Genomic DNA, 20,782 nt, shown 5'->3' with positions numbered 1-20,782 from the left:
CTTTTTTCACATTTGAGCGATCATGTGTCTTTTTGATAATGTTTTTGGCACATAGGGCTTGCTGTTAAGATGATGCGTTTCAAAGAGAGCGTATTGCCACGTTCAAAACACCTCGGAACTCTCCGACTTCAGTGCAGGGATCTTTTTTTTGTGACTGGGAATTCCGAACGGTCATCCAACTCGGAATTCCAAGTCCGAAACTCTGGCATCTTTCTAGAGCTCTGACTTTCCCACCTGAAAATCACTGACGTCATGATTTGACCTGTTTTTTTCCCGCGAGTTCCCAATTGTCTTGAAAGCACCATGAGTCAAGGTTCACAGCCATGCTTCTGGGCTGTGTTCGGCAGAGCAAAACATGGTGGAACATTTACATACAGATATGTTGTGTACATCGCAACCTAATGAATTTGACTCGAGCGTTCAGGTAATGCTGTGTTTGAAAAGAAGGGGCATGAGAGTGGTGAGGCAAGGGGAGAAAGCAAGCATCACCATCACAAAATGGAGGCAAGAAAATCTGAATGTTTGTGAAAGCTGACGATATATTCCTGAAGGATGTATAAACTTTCATAATCAGGTAAAATAGTATGCTCTTATTTTTCTTGCCATGTTCTGTTCTGAAAGTGTAGTTTTATGATTCACTTTGCTAGGATTATCACTCAAAACTTGTTTTGTGTTTTAGAACTGACTCTCAGGTGGCAATTCACCACCAGCATTTCAGCACCACAATCCTGCCCGTGTGTTCTGATAGGATGCGTCCCAAACGGCACCCTATTCCCTATATAGTGCACTACTTTTGACTAGAGCCCTGGTCAAACAAAAGTAGTGCACTATATAGGGAGCCATTTGGGAAACACATAGTATTTTAGAATCAGCTGTTATGCTGTTCACTGGAATCTTGGGATTTGGTGTCACAGCAGTTCCCAGTTATCCAGAACCCTTCCATTCTAGGGTGCTGAGCAGTTATCTTCTTCGCCAAAGCCGTGTGAAGCATTTAAGCACTTTGTAGTAACCAGTTGCCAACAGAATTAGGATGGTTTTTGTTGCCAATAACTCTCTGCTGCTGCACACACCAACCTGACATGTAGCAGTCACAGGAACTAGAGAGAGCCAGACCGGAAGTACTCAACTTTTCCAAGGAGTTTAATTTTTTCAGATCTCCGGTGTTTCCTGGGGTGAGATTATGAATCTGGTTTGCCTTGAATTGTAGACCACAATATAGAGTTCCAATCCAGTAAGTATCTGTGTATAGCTTCATAGTGACTCTTCAGGAATGGCTAACTTGAGCTAGAGTAGACATTCTTGTCAAAATAAAAATGGCCAGATCTCAATTCTGGTCTATTTCTCCTCTTTTGTCCATCTAGCCTCTTAATGTAGTGTCATACTGGTGATCAGAGAGAGCAAGGAGCTAATCAACAACCCATCAAAACATCACTGCATGGAAATCAATGTCGTTATGGAACTACACTTTAAGGGGTGCGTCCCAAATGGTAGCCTATTCCCTCTATAGGGCTCTGGTCAAAAGTAGTGCATTAAATAGGGAATAGGGTGCCATTTGGAACACATTATATAGATGGTCATTGACAGTATATATGGAGGGAAGTATTTGATATTGTGTATAGTAAATGTATTGTCTCAAGTGCATTAAATTATATTTTCATATGTTTCTGGAGAATGACCCTTACTGTGTGTGTGTATTTATTTATTTAACTAGGCAAGTCCGTTTAGAACAATTTCTTATTTACAATGACTGCCTATCAGGGAACAGTGGGTTAACTGCCTTGTTCAGAGGCAGAACGACAGATTTTTACCTTGTCAGCTCGAGGATTCCATCTAGCAACCTTTTGGTTACTGGCCCAACGCTCTAACCACTAGGCTACCTGCTGGTTACTGGCCCAACGCTCTAAACCACTAGGCTACCTGCTGGTTACTGGCCCAACGCTCTAAACCACTAGGCTACCTGCTGGTTACTGGCCCAACGCTCTAAACCACTAGGCTACCTGCTGGTTACTGGCCCAACGCTCTAAACCACTAGGCTACCTGCTGGTTACTGGCCCAACGCTCTAAACCACTAGGCTACCTGCTGGTTACTGGCCCAACGCTCTAAACCACTAGGCTACCTGCTGGTTACTGGCCCAACGCTCTAAACCACAAGGCTACCTGCTGGTTACTGGCCCAACGCTCTAAACCACAAGGCTACCTGCTGGTTACTGGCCCAACGCTCTAAACCACTAGGCTACCTGCTGGTTACTGGCCCAACGCTCTAAACCACTAGGCTACCTGCTGGTTACTGGCCCAACGCTCTAAACCACTAGGCTACCTGCTGGTTACTGGCCCAACGCTCTAAACCACAAGGCTACCTGCTGGTTACTGGCCCAACGCTCTAAACCACTAGGCTACCTGCTGGTTACTGGCCCAACGCTCTAAACCACTAGGCTACCTGCTGGTTACTGGCCCAACGCTCTAAACCACTAGGCTACCTGCTGGTTACTGGCCCAACGCTCTAAACCACTAGGCTACCTGCTGGTTACTGGCCCAACGCTCTAAACCACTAGGCTACCTGCTGGTTACTGGCCCAACGCTCTAAACCACTAGGCTACCTGCTGGTTACTGGCCCAACGCTCTAAACCACTAGGCTACCTGCTGGTTACTGGCCCAACGCTCTAAACCACTAGGCTACCTGCTGGTTACTGGCCCAACGCTCTAAACCACTAGGCTACCTGCTGGTTACTGGCCCAACGCTCTAAACCACTAGGCTACCTGCTGGTTACTGGCCCAACGCTCTAAACCACTAGGCTACCTGCTGGTTACTGGCCCAACGCTCTAAACCACTAGGCTACCTGCTGGTTACTGGCCCAACGCTCTAAACCACTAGGCTACCTGCTGGTTACTGGCCCAACGCTCTAAACCACTAGGCTACCTGCTGGTTACTGGCCCAACGCTCTAAACCACTAGGCTACCTGCTGGTTACTGGCCCAACGCTCTAAACCACTAGGCTACCTGCTGGTTACTGGCCCAACGCTCTAAACCACTAGGCTACCTGCTGGTTACTGGCCCAACGCTCTAAACCACTAGGCTACCTGCTGGTTCCTGGCCCAACGCGCTAAACCACTAGGCTACCTGCTGGTTCCTGGCCCAACGCGCTAAACCACTAGGCTACCTGCTGGTTACTGGCCCAACGCGCTAAACCACTAGGCTACCTGCTGGTTACTGGCCCAACGCGCTAAACCACTAGGCTACCTGCTGGTTACTGGCCCAACGCTCTAAACCACTAGGCTACCTGCTGGTTACTGGCCCAACGCTCTAAACCACTAGGCTACCTGCTGGTTACTGGCCCAACGCTCTAAACCACTAGGCTACCTGCTGGTTACTGGCCCAACGCTCTAAACCACTAGGCTACCTGCTGGTTACTGGCCCAACGCTCTAAACCACTAGGCTACCTGCTGGTTACTGGCCCAACGCTCTAAACCACTAGGCTACCTGCTGGTTACTGGCCCAACGCTCTAAACCACTAGGCTACCTGCTGGTTACTGGCCCAACGCTCTAAACCACTAGGCTACCTGCTGGTTACTGGCCCAACGCTCTAAACCACTAGGCTACCTGCTGGTTACTGGCCCAACGCTCTAAACCACTAGGCTACCTGCTGGTTACTGGCCCAACGCTCTAAACCACTAGGCTACCTGCTGGTTACTGGCCCAACGCTCTAAACCACTAGGCTACCTGCTGGTTACTGGCCCAACGCTCTAAACCACTAGGCTACCTGCTGGTTACTGGCCCAACGCTCTAAACCACTAGGCTACCTGCTGGTTACTGGCCCAACGCGCTAAACCACTAGGCTACCTGCTGGTTACTGGCCCAACGCTCTAAACCACTAGGCTACCTGCTGGTTACTGGCCCAACGCGCTAAACCACTAGGCTACCTGCTGGTTACTGGCCCAACGCTCTAAACCACTAGGCTACCTGCTGGTTACTGGCCCAACGCTCTAAACCACTAGGCTACCTGCTGGTTACTGGCCCAACGCTCTAAACCACTAGGCTACCTGCTGGTTACTGGCCCAACGCTCTAAACCACTAGGCTACCTGCTGGTTACTGGCCCAACGCTCTAAACCACTAGGCTACCTGCTGGTTACTGGCCCAACGCTCTAAACCACTAGGCTACCTGCTGGTTACTGGCCCAACGCTCTAAACCACTAGGCTACCTGCTGGTTACTGACCCAACGCTCTAAACCACTAGGCTACCTGCTGGTTACTGGCCCAACGCTCTAAACCACTAGGCTACCTGCTGGTTACTGGCCCAACGCTCTAAACCACTAGGCTACCTGCTGGTTACTGGCCCAACGCTCTAAACCACTAGGCTACCTGCTGGTTACTGGCCCAACGCTCTAAACCACTAGGCTACCTGCTGTTTACTGGCCCAACGCTCTAAACCACTAGGCTACCTGCTCGTTACTGGCCCAACGCTCTAACCACTAGGCTACCTGCCGCCCCTATAAACGAAGGCAACAGCAGAGGTTGTTTTGTAACTGACGGTGATGTACAAAACTAGCTGTGATTACATTTGAAAACATTACAACTGCCTCTGTTTCTGGACATTTATGCACCATTACACATAAAACAGGGAGTAACATTGAGACGCAGGTCTGCTTTACAAAGGAGCCCTGACTGAGTATGTATGTGTACAAGGCATTGAAGTGGCTAGATTATTCCAAACAGACTTTATTAATTCAGATTTCATTACATGGGACTCAAAGAAATCAAAGGTTTTCTATAATCGTGAAATAACTTACAGCAAATGATAAAGAATAGGTTCTGATCTAACAGAATCCTGGCATGCATGTTAATCAGTAGCGATAGGTGAAACATGACTTCTTTATTCAGACAACCAAACCAGTGAAGAACTAAACCATGAGAATCAACTGACACTAAAATATAACAGCTCTTTCTAACCAGACATACACATACTGAAAAAGCTTAACGCCATTGGCTCTTAAAAGATTCTAAAATAGATGATTTAAAGATAATATAATAATCAGGTTTAGAAGGATTTGTCCCGTCTGTCTGCATATAGTGCACCGAGGCAGCTGCTTTCTAAACATAATGAATACCTGAATTTTACTATGAAGCTCAGGGGAAAGCATTTTGGTTGGAACAGTTCAAATGTATGTTTTGGTAAAATGCTTGACGTAGCTTACTTTCCCTGACTTCACATAGTAGTGTCTGGGACTGATCAAGTGGTCAGAGATGAGCACAGCCATAACATATCGCTCATATCTCACTAATAGAATCAGAGGAATAACAAATAAATGGGACACTTCCTGTTAAAGAAGCTATTATTAAAGACTGATTCAAACAGATATATAGCCCTGGTCTGAATTATACATCAAATCAGAGCACATGAACCAACTGCCGAATATGAAGACCTTTTCCCTAGTTAATAAAATATGCTAATCAAAACGTCACCGGTCCTAAAAGTGAATCAGAATGAGATCGTCACACCTGTTACATGTGGCAGGGGAAAAGAGCAAGGCAGTTTCATTTCAGTGGCGACTGACAGAACATGAAGGGTGTAGTGGATGAGGTTTTTAGTCAAAGTTGAGCATGTTGGCGGAGTCAAAGTGGGTGAGCACGTGGTTCTCAAAGATCTTCTGGTCGCAGTCGAGGGGGGAACTGCTCGCTGCACATGGGGCACACCTTCCAGTGGCTCTCTACATGCTCCACAAACTTTCTCTGGTCGTAGTTGGGAGGGAAGATCAACTCACACAGTGGACAGCGCATGTGGACGTTCACACTGCACAGAGGAGAGACAGAGAGAATGGAGTGAGGAAGGAGAAGGAAGAGATGGGGAAAGAAACAAAGCAAGGTTAGGGAGAGAGAGAAGGTATTGAGAGAGCAACAGAGAGAGAAGGTATGGAGAGAGCAACAGAGAGAAGGTATGGAGAGAGCAACAGAGAGAGAAGGTATGGAGAGAGCAACAGAGAATGGAGAGAGCAACAGAGAGAAGGTATGGAGAGAGCAACAGGGAGGAAAGGTATTGAGAGAGCAGGTATGGAGAGAGCAACAGAGAGAGAAGGTATGGAGAGAGCAACAGGGAGGAAAGGTATTGAGAGAGCAGGTATGGAGAGAGCAACAGAGAGAGAAGGTATTGAGAGAGCAACAGGGAGGAGGTATTGAGAGAGCAACAGGGAGGAAAGGTATTGAGAGAGCAACAGGGAGGAAAGGTATTGAGAGAGCAACAGGGAGGAAAGGTATTGAGAGAGCAACAGGGAGGAAAGGTATTGAGAGCAACAGGGAGGAAAGGTATGGAGAGCAACAGGGAGGGAAGGTATGGAGAGAGCAACAGAGAGAAGGTATTGAGAGAGCAACAGGGAGGAAAGGTATTGAGAGAGCAACAGGGAGGAAAGGTATTGAGAGAGCAACAGGGAGGAAAGGTATTGAGAGAGCAGGTATGGAGAGAGCAACAGAGAGAGAAGGTATTGAGAGAGCAACAGGGAGGAAAGGTATTGAGAGAGCAACAGGGAGGAAAGGTATTGAGAGAGCAACAGGGAGGAAGAAAAAAAGGTATTGAGAGAGCAACAGGGAGGGAAGGTATGGAGAGAGCAACAGAGAGAAGGTATTGAGAGAGCAACAGGGAGGAAAGGTATTGAGAGAGCAACAGGGAGGAAAGGTATTGAGAGAGCAACAGGGAGGAAAGGTATTGAGAGAGCAACAGGGAGGGAAGGTATTGAGAGAGCAACAGGGAGGGAAGGTATTGAGAGCAACAGGGAGGGAAGGTATTGAGAGCAACAGGGAGGAAAAGTATGGAGAGCAACAGGGAGGAAAGGTATGGAGAGAGCAACAAATAAGGTATTGAGAGAGCAACAGGGAGGGAAGGTATGGAGAGAGCAACAGAGAGAAGGTATTGAGAGAGCAACAGAGAGAAGGTATTGAGAGAGCAACAGGGAGGAGGTATTGAGAGAGCAACAGGGAGGAAAGGTATTGAGAGAGCAACAGGGAGGAAAGGTATTGAGAGAGCAACAGGGAGGAAAAGGTATTGAGAGAGCAACAGGGAGGAGAGATATGGAGAGAGCAAAGATATGGAGAGAGCAACAGGGAGGGAAGGTATGGAGAGAGCAACAGGGAGGAAAGGTATGGAGAGAGCAACAGAGAGAGAAGGTATTGAGAGAGCAACAGAGAGAGAAGGTATTGAGAGAGCAACAGGGTGAGAAGGTATTGAGAGCAACAGAGAGAGAAGGTATTGAGAGAGCAACAGGGAGGAAAGGTATTGAGAGAGCAACAGGGAGGAAAGGTATGGAGAGAGCAACAGGGAGGAAAGGTATTGAGAGAGCAACAGAGAGAGAAGGTATTGAGAGAGCAACAGGGTGAGAAGGTATTGAGAGCAACAGAGAGAGAAGGTATTGAGAGAGCAACAGGGAGGAAAGGTATTGAGAGAGCAACAGGGAGGAAAGGTATTGAGAGAGAAACAGGGAGGAAAGGTATGGAGAGAGCAACAGGGAGGAAAGGTATGGAGAGAGCAACAGGGAGGAAAGGTATGGAGAGAGCAACAGGGAGGAAAGGTATTGAGAGCAACAGGGAGGAAAGGTATTGAGAGAGCAACAGGGAGAAAAGGTATGGAGAGAGCAACAGGGAGGAAAGGTATGGAGAGAGCAACAGGGAGGAAAGGTATTGAGAGAGCAACAGGGAGGAAAGGTATTGAGAGAGCAACAGGGAGAAAAGGTATGGAGAGAGCAACAGGGAGGAAAGGTATGGAGAGAGCAACAGGGAGGAAAGGTATGGAGAGCAACAGGGAGAAAAGGTATGGAGAGAGCAACAGGGAGGAAAGGTATGGAGAGAGCAACAGGGAGGAAAGGTATTGAGAGAGCAACAGGGAGGAAAGGTATTGAGAGAGCAACAGGGAGAAAAGGTATGGAGAGAGTGTTGTGTTAATGAGCAGCCAAGTGATGATGTTGGCAGAGGGAGCAGCGCAGGACAGCTAACAGGCTAATAAAGACCATCTGTCAGGGGGTCTACTCTACGTGGGTGGGCCACTAGCTGGGCCACTCATGTTAACACCTACATTACAGAACAAAGACTTTACACAGGTTGGAGCTGGGAAGCTGCTGTGCTGGGGTGAGAGACCAACTTCAATGCATTTTGGGGCGCTCAGGCCTTCAGTGTGTGTGTGTGTGTGTTACCTGGACTCGAAGCCAAGGGGAGTCTGTCCATCATTTAAGAATGGGCTGTGGGGTTCAGTAGCTGCTGCAGGCTGTTCATTGGTATTGCCCTGTGATGGAGGGTAGAAAACTACTTAAGAAATACTATCTATCTATCACACACAACTGTTGTAGCAGAAATAATCCTCCCACTGTGTATGATGCAATATATCACTGAGTGAACCTCAGTGGAGGCTGGTGTCACTTAAATCGGAGGACAGCTCTAACGGCTGGAATGAAGGTAACAGTATCAAATCAAACATGCTTTCATAATGTACACTTTACTCAACTCCAGTTATTACTAGGAGCCGTCCTCCCATCACCAGCCTCCTCTGGTCTATCTTTAAGGCAGACTAGCTAACTACCGTTGTTGTTCTCAGACTAGCTAACTACCGTTGATGTTCTCAGACTAGCTAATTCGCGTTGTTGTTTTCAGACTAGCTAACTACCGTTGTTGTTTTCAGACTAGCTAACTACCGTTGTTGTTCTCAGACTAGCTAACTACCGTTGTTGTTTTCAGACTAGCTAATTACCGTTGTTGTTTTCAGACTAGCTAATTACCGTTGTTGTTTTCAGACTAGCTAACTACCGTTGTTGTTTTCAGACTAGCTAACTACCGTTGTTGTTTTCAGACTAGCTAACTACCGTTGTTGTTTTCAGACTAGCTAACTACCGTTGTTGTTTTCAGACTAGCTAACTACCGTTGTTGTTTTCAGACTAGCTAACTACCGTTGTTGTTTTCAGACTAGCTAACTACCGTTGTTGTTTTCAGACTAGCTAACTACCGTTGTTGTTTTCAGACTAGCTAACTACCGTTGTTGTTTTCAGACTAGCTAACTACCGTTGTTGTTTTCAGACTAGCTAACTACCGTTGTTGTTCTCCGACTAGCTAACTACCGTTGTTGTTCTCCGACTAGCTAACTACCGTTGTTGTTCTCCGACTAGCTAACTACCGTTGTTGTTCTCCGACTAGCTAACTACCGTTGTTGTTCTCCGACTAGCTAACTACCGTTGTTGTTTTCAGACTAGCTAACTACCGTTGTTGTTTTCAGACTAGCTAACTACCGTTGTTGTTTTCAGACTAGCTAACTACCGTTGTTGTTTTCAGACTAGCTAACTACCGTTGTTGTTCTCCGACTAGCTAACTACCGTTGTTGTTCTCCGACTAGCTAACTACCGTTGTTGTTCTCCGACTAGCTAACTACCGTTGTTGTTCTCCGACTAGCTAACTACCGTTGTTGTTCTCCGACGAGCTAACTACCGTTGTTGTTCTCCGACTAGCTAACTACCGTTGTTGTTCTCCGACTAGCTAACTACCGTTGTTGTTCTCCGACTAGCTAACTACCGTTGTTGTTCTCCGACTAGCTAACTGCCGTTGTTGTTTTCAGACTGGTTAACTGCTGTTGTTGTTCTCCGACTAGCTAACTACCGTTGTTGTTTTCAGACTAGCTAACTACCGTTGTTGTTTTCAGACTAGTTAACTGCTGTTGTTGTTCTCCGACTAGCTAACTACCGTTGTTGTTCTCCGACGAGCTAACTCACATTGTTGTTGTTGTTCTGCTGCTCCTCTGGGTCCTCCAGGCCGTCGGGCCGGCTGAGGTTGCGTGCTGGCTGGATGCAGACCACGTTACTATCCCAGGAGGGGGGGCCCACAGGGGGAAGGCGGGGCAGCAGATCATCAGAGAACTCCCCGTCCGCTCCGTCTACAGTGATGGGGAAGAGAGGGTCAAAAGGAATGGAAGCATATTAGGGGTGAAGAATTCCGCTTTCTCAAAATTCCCAGGTTTTCCTGAATTCCCAGTTGGATGATTCTCAGAATCAGGAAATCCAGGAATCCTTCAACCCGGATTGCTGGAAAACCTGGGAAAGTTACCGGCATTTCTATATCCTATGTAAGCATATTGAATAATTTTCCAGGTACAAGGTACAATAAATTACACATGAAATGTATAGCAATTGAATGAATGTGAATTGAGTTAGAAGGGGAATAGATATGTATGTAAGGGACGACACGGGAGCCACCAACCTCTCATATTAAACTGAAATGTGACTGAGGTGGAGTAGGGTTAGTAAGGGGGGGGACCAACCTCTCATATTAAACTGAAATGTGACTGAGGTGGAGTAGGGTTAGTAAGGGGGGGACCAACCTCTCATATTAAACTGAAATGTGACTCAGGTGGAGTAGGGTTAGTAAGGGGGGGACAACCTCTCATATTAAACTGAAATGTGACTGAGGTGGAGTAGGGTTAGTAAGGGGGGGGGGACCAACCTCTCATATTAAACTGAAATGTGACTGAGGTGGAGTAGGGTTAGTGGGGGAGGGGGGACCAACCTCTTGCGACTGAGGTGGAGTAGGGGTTCCCAAAGTGCAGCTGTGTGGGGCTCTGGGGGACCAGCAGTGGAGTGGGGGCATCCTGGGGGTAGGGCAGGGGATACTGCAGGAACACAGACTGAATTCTCATCTCCTCTGACACTACAGCCTCCGTCTTCCTACCAGCACCAGCACTCTTCTGGAGATCCTGGTGGGGACAGACAAGACAACAGACACTATTACATTATTATATATTTAGGATTGGAAAGAGAATCTTTTAAAATAACTGATCTTGTATTTTCTCTAACAGAAGTGTGCTACCTTGCGGAGGAAATGTATTCATATATTGTAAATATGATCTTTTGATGCTAAGAAGTACCACGCCTGAAACGTCACTCCAAGTGCAGCTGGTCCTGAGAAGAAAACACAGACACCATGCCCAGACCGGACGCGCGCGATCACCACACCCAGGTTGAAATATCAAAACTCTGAACCAATTATATTCATTTGGGGACAGGTCGAAAAACATTAAATATTCATGCCAATTTAGCTAGCTAGCTTGCAGTTGCTAGCTAATTTGTCCTGGGATATAAACATTGAGTTGTTATTTTACCTGAAATGCACAAGGTCCTCTACTCCGACAATTAATCCACACATAAAACAATCAACCGAATAGTTTCTAGTCATCTCTCCTCCTCCTTTTTCATCTTTGGACCTTACATGGCGATTGGCATCTAACTTTCATAATAAGGTGTATTACCACAACTGACCGACCGACCGACCTCAGTTCATCTTTCAATCACCCATGTGGGTATAACCAATGAAGAGATGGCAAATGGATATATGCTTCTATAAACCAATGAGAAGATGGGAGAGGCAGGACTTCCATCGCGTTCAGCGTCACAAATAGAACTGACTTCTATTTTAGTGCTTGGCAACGCAGACACTCCTTGGCGCATGCGAGCAGTGTGGGTGCAATGATTGAATAACATGTATGTGTACATTTATTTTGCAACGCTCAGTGTGACTCAGCATGTTAGCCAGCTACAGATCTAACTTCAGCTACATTTCTATGTCCTTCCTCTCCAGGAGAGTCAATACTGGCCACAACCACCTCACAGCAGCTCCTAGAACTATGTTCGCGGTCCCTCCCTCCCTCCCTCCCTCCCTCCCTCCGTCTCTCGCTCCCTCCATCCCTCCGCTCGGTCCCTCCCTCCCTCCCTCCGCTCGGTCCCTCCCTCTCTCTCCATCGGTCTCTCGGTCCCTCCCTCCCTCGGTCCCTCCCTCCCTCCCCTCGGTCCCTCCCTCGGTCCCTCCCTCGGTCCCTCCCTCGGTCCCTCCCTCGATCCCTCGGTCCCTCCCTCGATCCCTCCCTCGATCCCTCGGTCCCTCCCTTGATCCCTCGGTCCCTCCCTCGATCCCTCGAGCTCCATCCCTCTCCATCCCTCTCGCTCCATCCCTCGCTCCCCCTCTCCATCCCTCGCTCCCTCTCTCTCCATCCCTCGCTCCCTCTCTCTCCATCCCTCGCTCCCTCTCTCTCCATCCCTCGCTCCCTCTCTCTCCATCCCTCGCTCCCTCTCTCTCCATCCCTCTCGCTCCATCCCTCGCTCCCCCTCTCCATCCCTCGCTCCCTCTCTCTCCATCCCTCGCTCCCTCTCTCTCCATCCCTCGCTCCCTCTCTCTCCATCCCTCGCTCCCTCTCTCTCCATCCCTCGCTCCCTCTCTCTCCATCTCTCGCTCCATCTCTCGCTCCATCCCTCGCGCTCCATCCCTCGCGCCCCATCCCTCGCGCTCCATCCCTCGCGCTCCATCCCTCGCTCCCTTCATCCCTCGCTCCCGCTCCCTCTCTCGCCCTCTCTCACTCCCTCTCTCGCTCCATCTCTCGCTCCCTCTCCATCCCTCCCTCCCTCTCCCTCCATCGGTCTCTCGCTCCCTCTGTCGCTCACGCTCCCGCTCCCTCTCTCCATCCCCCGTGCTCCATCCCTCGCGCTCCATCCCTTGCGCTCCATCCCTCGCTCCCTCTCTCCATCCCTTGCGCTCCATCCCTCGCTCCCTCTCTCCATCCCTCGCTCCCTCTCTCCATCCCTCGCGCTCCCCATTCCTCGCTCCCCATTCCTCGCTCCTTCTCTCCATCCCTAGCGCTCCATCCCTCGCTCCCTCTCTCCATCCCTCGCTCCCTCCACTCCGGTCCCTCCCCCTCCCTCCGCTCAGTCCCCCCCTCGGTCCCTCCCCACTTCGGTCCCTCCCCCCCGGCCCCTCCCTCCCTCTCGCTCTCTCTCTCCCCCCGTCTCTCTCTCTCTCCCCCCCCCCGTCTCTCTCTCTTTCTCTCCCTCACAAACAGTTTAATTAGTCATTCATTAAAAAAAGAATATCCTCTCATTTTCAAAGGCAATGGAAGGTTTGTGTTTTACTGGAAGTTTGAACCAGACGCCAATTTAATTGACAGTCTCAACCTCAAATTGGGTCGTTTTGTTGCTCTTAGTGACGAATGCGTACGCGAGCGAGCTAACCTTCAGCAGTTTTCCGGGCCCAATGTGGACTTCTCTGTGGTCCAGAGTAATTGAATGGAAAATAAGAAGTCACTTTGCTTTACTTCACCAATTAGAGATGTGTTAAACCCCAGCCAGATTAGGATATGGGAAAATTGCTGCTCTTTTGGGGTGTTTTTAGTTCAGAGAGAAGTCTATAATGGAGGAAAATTAAAGCTATAGTGTAGTGTTGCTATACTTACTAACTTCCCCAACTATACTAACCTCCTCAAGTCTCTCCTTGTCCTTCATCAGAGCGGCCAGAGTGTCCTTCAGTTCTTTCAGCGCACGCCCCTTCTCAGCCACCTGACTCTGTAGGAGGGAGACAGTCAGGAGACATGGAGGAGACAGTCAGGAGACATGGAGGAGACAGTCAGGAGACATGGAGGAGACAGTCAGGAGACATGGAGGAGACATGGAGGAGACAGTCAGGAGACATGGAGGAGACATGGAGGAGACAGTCAGGAGACATGGAGGAGACATGGAGGAGACATGGAGGAGACAGTCAGGAGACATGGAGGAGACATGGAGGAGACATGGAGGAGACATGGAGGAGACATGGAGGAGACAGTCAGGAGACAGTCAGGAGACATCAATTTAAGATTATGTGTGTTGAGAAAATGATTTGATCAGACTCATAGCTCCTTTGTCAAAAAGTACACTTGAAAGCAGAACTCATTTTTCCTTCATGGAGTTTTAACCTCTACTGACGAACAATGAATTGATAGCAGCTATAAAAAGGCCTTAACAGTTACTGTTCAGACAGTAGATTTACACCAGGAAGGACTTCAGACCAGAACATGCCGTTTGAATTCCACAGAGACACTGAACATACCCGCGCTGAGCTGAACAAAGCCAACTCATGCATTAGTCAGGCAACAGGAGTCCACAGAGTCCAACCCTGTCCCTGGCCATCTCCGTGGGTGTGTCCCAAACGGCACACTATTCTCTATATAGTGCACTACTGTTGTTCAAAGCCCCTACGGGCCCTGGTCTAGTGCACTATATAAGGATAGGGTCCCATTTGAGACAACTTCAGAGTCCGGACCTGGCGGTCTCCAGAACTCACATAAACAGTAATAAAGCCTTCCTCTGAACGGGCTCTGCCCATCAACACAACTGTCCCTGGAGTTGGCCTTCAACTGGAGTGAGAACTATTTATCTGCTCTGATTCTAGCCTGGTCCCAGACCTGTGTGCGCTTTGGCATGACTATGATAAGTCAGAGGAGATGGCTACATCACTATCACATCCAGATCTGGGACCAGGCTTTATCATGGCATGACAATGATAGGGAGAGGAGGTTGGATAAAACATTCTGATCTGGTACCAGGCTTCTCATCACTTGAACTATCTAGCTCTCCAGGACTGGAGTAGGAGAGTCCTGCTCTACACTGACCTGGTAGTGATTATCCTAGCCTGGTCCCAGACCTGTCTGTAACTGATAGAATAATTTCTATGTTTAAGATAATGACTAAAGTATTCCACCCTGAAACCATATAATTGTATGAAATGTGTTAAGAGTCATAATCCAATAATGTGTGTGACTAGGCAATTGTGTTACTATTTCGCAATATGAGCTGGGTATAGTTCAGACATTCAAGGACAACTGAACTGTCGACTTGTGATAACGGTGAAACTAATAACTGGAAAGAGGCCTCCCCACCCTAGGGAGGAGAAAAACTGTTAGAAATGGCTAGGCTTGCAGAAGATGATGAAACATGTTGCAGAAGGGTGATAAACAATGTATGTGAACTTTGGAAAAATACAGCCCACCTAAAGAGAGGTGGAGTTTCTACTGATGTGAGTTTATTTGTGTGTGTGCTATAAAAAGATGGTGTTCTCATTTAGAAGACAGAGCGCTCTCTGAATAAAGTATTGATCTATTGCAGAACCTGAGACTTTGTCTAATTCTTCATTAACCAGATCCTTACAACCTCTGGGAATTGGTCAAAGCTTGAGTGATAGTTGAGTTCAATCATTGAGATAGCAAAATTCTCGTGACAGTAACCCTGCTCTACACTGACCTGGAAGTGATTCTCCTAGCCTGGTCCCAGACCTGTCAGTTTTGGGTTTGAGGAAACAGAAGCTCAACTGACCTTATATGATCCTCCTTGGTTGATCTCAGATCTGTGTACTGCTCTACATAGTCTACAATGTACCAGGTAGTAATCCTCCTAAACTGGTATCTACAGAATATACCCTGTACCTGATAGTGGCCTTCCTCAGCTGATCTCAGACCTGTCTGTAGTACTGCTCTACAATGTACCTTATAGCGGTCCTCCTCGGCTGCCAGCTGCAGCTTCAGGCTGTCGTTGGTCTTCAGCTGCTCCTTCAGCTTCACCTCCATCTTGGCCAGCTCATCAGCAAACATGCAGCTACGCTCCTTCTCCTCCTAGAGAGAACAACACTCTGGTCACAACATGTAGCTACGCTCCTTCTCCTCCTAGAGAGAACAACACTCTGGTCACAACATGTATCTACGCTCCTTCTCCTAGAGAGAACAACACTCTGGTCACAACATGTATCTACGCTCCTTCTCCTCCTAGAGAGACAACAACACTCTGGTCACAACATGTAGCTACGCTCCTTCTCCTCCTAGAGAGACAACAACACTCTGGTCACAACATGTATCTATGCTCCTTCTCCTAGAGAGACAACACTCTGGTCATAACATGTAGCTACACTCCTTCTCCTCCTGGAGAGAAAACAACACTCTGGTCACAACATGTAGCTACTCTCCTTCTCCTCCTAGAGAGAACAACACTCTGGTCATAACATGTAGCTACACTCATTCTCCTCCTAGAGACAACAACACTCTGGTCACAACATGTATCTACGCTCCTTCTCCTAGAGAGACAACACTCTGGTCATAACATGTAGCTACACTCCTTCTCCTAGAGAGACAAAACACTCTGGTCACAACATGTATCTACGCTCCTTCTCCTAGAGAGACAACACTCTGGTCATAACATGTAGCTACTCTCCTTCTCTCCTAGAGAGAAAACACTCTGGTCACAACATGTATCTACGCTCCTTCTCCTAGAGAGACAACACTCTGGTCATAACATGTAGCTACACTCCTTCTCCTCCTAGAGAGAAAACACTCTGGTCATAACATGTAGCTACACTCCTTCTCCTAGAGAGACAACACTCTGGTCACAACATGTAGCTACGCTCCTTCTCCTCCTAGAGACAACACTCTGGTCACAACATGTATCTACGCTCCTTCTCCTCCTAGAGACAACAACACTCTGGTCACAACATGTAGCTACACTCCTTCTCCTCCTAGAGAGAACAACACTCTGGTCACAACATGTAGCTATGCTCCTTCTCCTCCTAGAGAGAACAACACTCTGGTCACAACATGTAGCTACGCTCCTTCTCCTAGAGAGAAAACAACACTCTGGTCACAACATGTAGCTACTCTCCTTCTCCTAGAGAGACAACAACACTCTGGTCACAACATGTAGCTACGCTCCTTCTCCTAGAGAGACAACACTCTGGTCACAACATGTATCTACTCTCCTTCTCCTAGAGAAACAACACTCTGGTCACAACATGTATCTACGCTCCTTCTCCTCCTAGAGAGAACAACACTCTGGTCACAACATGTAGCTACGCTCCTTCTCCTCCTAGAGAGAACAACACTCTGGTCACAACATGTATCTACTCTCCTTCTCCTAGAGACAACAACACTCTGGTCACAACATGTATCTACGCTCCTTCTCCTCCTAGAGAGACAACAACACTCTGGTCACAACATGTAGCTACGCTCCTTCTCCTCCTAGAGAGAACAACACTCTGGTCACAACATGTAGCTACTCTCCTTCTCCTAGAGAGAACAACACTCTGGTCACAACATGTAGCTACTCTCCTTCTCCTCCTAGAGAGAACAACACTCTGGTCACAACATGTAGCTACTCTCCTTCTCCTAGAGAGACAACAACACTCTGGTCACAACATGTAGCTACGCTCCTTCTCCTAGAGAGACAACACTCTGGTCACAACATGTATCTATGCTCCTCCTCCTAGAGAGACAACAACACTCTGGTCACCGACTGTTCCTATTCAAACCAGAACCTCTTGGAAGTGAGGAGAAACTGTCACGGTATCACCTTTGGGGAAACAGTATTCTCTTTCTACACTTTATGATTTATATATTTTTAGATTGAGTGGTTGCTCTGATCGACTATGCAAGAACTGGTGACAATATGATGAGGAACACACCAGACAGGAAGCCAAGAAGAGTTCTTACACTCAGCATTTGTTTGCATTTCCTGTACTTGTCGCTCCTGTCGGATGCCTCTCTGCTGAAACCTTTGAGTTTCTCCTGGATGATGGCCTCCAGCATGGGGTCAGCAGAACCTGGACTCCCTGGGGACACACAGGACAGACCGTTACTGACCCATCAATAGGTTTAACATCAAGGACCTAGAAAGTGTTTTAGTTAACCCTTCCAAGTCTTATCCTCTGGGATCAAATGCACATCTTGTCTGATGGAAGTGTTATTTTGACCCCTAATTCAACTCTATTCAATTGATTTTAAATCAAACATTTAGCATGTAAACCAGACCTGACAGGTTTACAACAAAGGAGGACATGTTTTAATTCAGGGTTTGTCACTGGTAGTAATATGTGAGGGGAATGTGTGTGTACCTGGAACAGAGATGTCTGGACTGACAGACAGAGGGACGGCCATGGCCTCAGCTGCTGGGTTCTTCCTCAGCTCCTAGACACAAACAATATGAAGACACATGTTGATGAGTGTGTGTGTGTGTGTGTGTGTGTGTGTGTGTCTCTCACTCACCCCCGGTTGTTCAGAGAGCTTGACCACCTGTCTCTGCAGTCTCTGACACTCCTTGTACTTCTCCTTATAGTGTTCTGCAGCCATGTGCAGCCGGAGCTTCAGGTCCTCCACCTCTCTCTGCAGCTCAGCCACGGTGGCTGGGTCAGCCGCTGCCTCATCCTCCACCTCTCTCTGCAGCTCAGCCACGGTGGCTGGGTCAGCCCCTGCCTCATCCTCCACCCTGCACACCTCAGACTTAGCCTGCTGCTCCTACAACACAACACACAGAGGGACAGTGAGGACAGAGATGGCCACTTCATGTTAACATCAGACCTGTCAAATATTGGAGCAAGTAAACCTTGTCCAATACAGAACAGGAGCTTAGTCACCAGTTATTTTTAGTGAGGCAGGTTGATGTACTAGTACACTTCCTGGACAGGACACTAGTCTATCTCCTGTTTCTGTAGTGAGACAGCTTGATGTACCAGTACACCTCCTGGACAGGACACTAGTCTATCTCCTGTTTCTGTAGTGAGACAGCTTGATGTACCAGTACACCTCCTGGACAGGACACTAGTCTATCTCCTGTTACTGTAGTGAGGCAGGTTGATGTACCAGTACACCTCCTGGACAGGACACTAGTCTATCTCCTGTTACTGTAGTGAGGCAGGTTGATGTACCAGTACACCTCCTGGACAGGACACTAGTCGGTCAAATATATCAGCTGCACTTGATTTAGTTTGATCCAGTATAACGGGACCAATGGAATCGGCCCAAAAGTTCAATCTCCAAGCAAAATTGAGTGCAAACTAAGTATACATCCCAAATTCAAACAGCCCTATGGCACCTGGTCAAAAGAAGAGCACTGAATAGGGAGCCATTTGGAACGCAGCCAAATGCATTGAAATCAATCGTCCTCCTTACCGCCTCCTGCTGGGCGTCATCCTTCATCTGTTTCACCAGGCGCTCCAGACGGCTACACTGGGCCAGGGCCTCCTGCTTCCCCTGCTGCAGGGCGTCTGTCTCCAGCCTCATGCGGTACAGGTCAGCCATGGTGCGGTCGCGGGCGCTGGACGCGTCCCTCAGCTCAGCAGACAACATGGAGGCCTGCTGCTGTTTGGCCTGAAGCTGCTCTTCCTTCTGACGAAGCTGTTCCTTCATGGCCTTCAGCTCACTCTGCACAGGGACACCAGAGGTGAAAGGTCAATACATGTACAGGTATAAAGGTCAGTACATACACATCTCTCTCTCTCACATACACACAGGTAGGCATGAACAAATCATATACTCGGAATTAACATTTGTTGTGAGTTCGAATCCCAAGTCTGCCCACTGCCGTTGTGCATTTGAGCAAGGACGGCTCCATGGGCGCTGCTCTGCGGCTTTGACGGTGTTGCCTCTAGTCTCTTGTATGTGTGCGGTCCATATTCCCTACCACCTATATAGTGCACTGGTCCCAAGTAGGGATCTGGGAGGCTGCCATGATAAGATCATGATTCTTACCAAGGGGGAGGCCTGGGCCAGGACCTCCTTGTGTTGTTTCTCCTTCTCAGTGAGGCAGGAGCGGAGGCGTCCCACCTCCTCTTTGAACTGAGCAATGGTGTTCTCCTTGTTTACATCCACAGCTTTCAGCATCTGCAGCTCTGCACTCAGCTTGGTGTTCTCCAGCTCACGCTTCTTCAGGTGGATCTAGAACCGCAAACAAATATTTAAAATAGCAAATCACATTACAATCAGAAAGGATCCAAACATGTGACAATGTAGGGGGTTCGTATACAAAAGGAATCATTAAAAAGGGTAGCTATGTTTCCGCCTGGTGTTCCAGAGACACCCCTCTGTGCTACATTAATCAGCATCCTTCATCAACATGTAGCCAGCAGCGTTTCCATCTCCTAAAATAAATGCAGCATAACCTTAATTACAACACAGAGATTGAGGTGGGCTCGTTAAACTACCCTGTAGTCCCACTCTGTGTGACGCCACCAAAATGGCCCCCTATTCACTATGTAGTGCACTACTTTTGACCAGGGGTCATAGGGCTCTGGTCAAAAGTTGTGCACTATAAAGTGAATAGGGCGCCAATTGGGACACTAAATGAGGTGCAGCTTTCACTAGTGCTGCCGTGGCGACAGCGTGTGTGTGTGTGTGTTCCACTCCTAGTTCCTGAGCTGTACACACCAGTCACCACCACCACTACTAAACTCCCCAGAAACAACAGGGCTGGAACAGACCATACCCTGTTCAGACAGAACACTGTGGGATCCCACTGAGCAGGGAAACAGCAGCTACATTCACTCATGGGATTATCTGGACTGAGAGAAGTGGTCAGATTATCTGGACAGAGAGAAGTGGTCAGATTATCTGGACTGAGAGAAGTGGTCAGATTATCTGGACTGAGAGAAGTGGTCAGATTATCTGGACTGAGAGAAGTGGTCAGATTATCTGGACAGAGAGAAGTGGTCAGATTATCTGGACAGAGAGAAGTGGTCAGATTATCTGGACTGAGAGAAGTGGTCAGATTATCTGGACTGAGAGAAGTGGTCAGATTATCTGGACTGAGAGAAGTGGTCAGATTATCTGGACTGAGAGAAGTGGTCAGATTATCTGGACAGAGAGAAGTGGTCAGATTATCTGGACTGAGAGAAGTGGTCAGATTATCTGGACTGAGAGATGTGGTCAGATTATCAGGATTGAGAGAAGTGGTCAGATTATCAGGATTGAGAGATGTGGTCAGATTATCAGGATTGAGAGAAGTGGTCAGATTATCTGAGTTGCATGTTGACTATAGTCTAAAAGACATCTCTGGTAGGATTCCAGTCATTTTCCCCAAATTCCCAGGTTTTTCATAAATCCCGGTTGCAGGAAATCTGGAATCGTCCGAGCAGGATTTATGGAAAACCTGGGAATTTTGGGAAAGTACTGGAATCTTGCAACCCAAGGTATGATCCTTCACAGCTAGTCAAATGACT

At 48.0% G+C, this 20,782-nt stretch overlaps 1 protein-coding gene and 1 long non-coding RNA gene across 2 annotated transcripts in view; one reads left to right on the top strand and one right to left on the bottom strand.

Annotated features, from left to right (window-relative positions):
• Nucleotides 1–4,698: 4,698 nt before the first annotated feature.
• LOC106594183 (tax1-binding protein 1 homolog B) overlaps nucleotides 4,699–20,782 on the bottom strand; it is a 28,083-nt gene continuing 11,999 nt past the window's right edge. Inside the window, 12 exon segments of the mRNA XM_045697178.1 lie at nucleotides 4,699–5,661; nucleotides 5,663–5,786; nucleotides 8,170–8,258; nucleotides 9,730–9,890; nucleotides 10,520–10,706; nucleotides 13,252–13,338; nucleotides 15,294–15,419; nucleotides 17,283–17,401; nucleotides 17,684–17,756; nucleotides 17,835–18,083; nucleotides 18,738–18,989; nucleotides 19,317–19,502. Of these exon segments, the coding sequence (XP_045553134.1) occupies nucleotides 5,581–5,661; nucleotides 5,663–5,786; nucleotides 8,170–8,258; nucleotides 9,730–9,890; nucleotides 10,520–10,706; nucleotides 13,252–13,338; nucleotides 15,294–15,419; nucleotides 17,283–17,401; nucleotides 17,684–17,756; nucleotides 17,835–18,083; nucleotides 18,738–18,989; nucleotides 19,317–19,502 (1,734 nt within the window). The 3' untranslated portion in view covers nucleotides 4,699–5,580.
• On the top strand, nucleotides 6,017–6,970 carry LOC123727812 (uncharacterized). Its single transcript, XR_006759738.1, has 3 exons — nucleotides 6,017–6,026; nucleotides 6,163–6,522; nucleotides 6,744–6,970. It is a non-coding gene; the product is annotated as an uncharacterized lncRNA (long non-coding RNA).

Source organism: Salmo salar, chromosome ssa02 (assembly GCF_905237065.1).
Source record: "Salmo salar chromosome ssa02, Ssal_v3.1, whole genome shotgun sequence".
Classification (NCBI taxonomy): Eukaryota; Metazoa; Chordata; class Actinopteri; order Salmoniformes; family Salmonidae; genus Salmo; species Salmo salar.
This window is presented reverse-complemented; position numbering and strand designations above follow the sequence as displayed.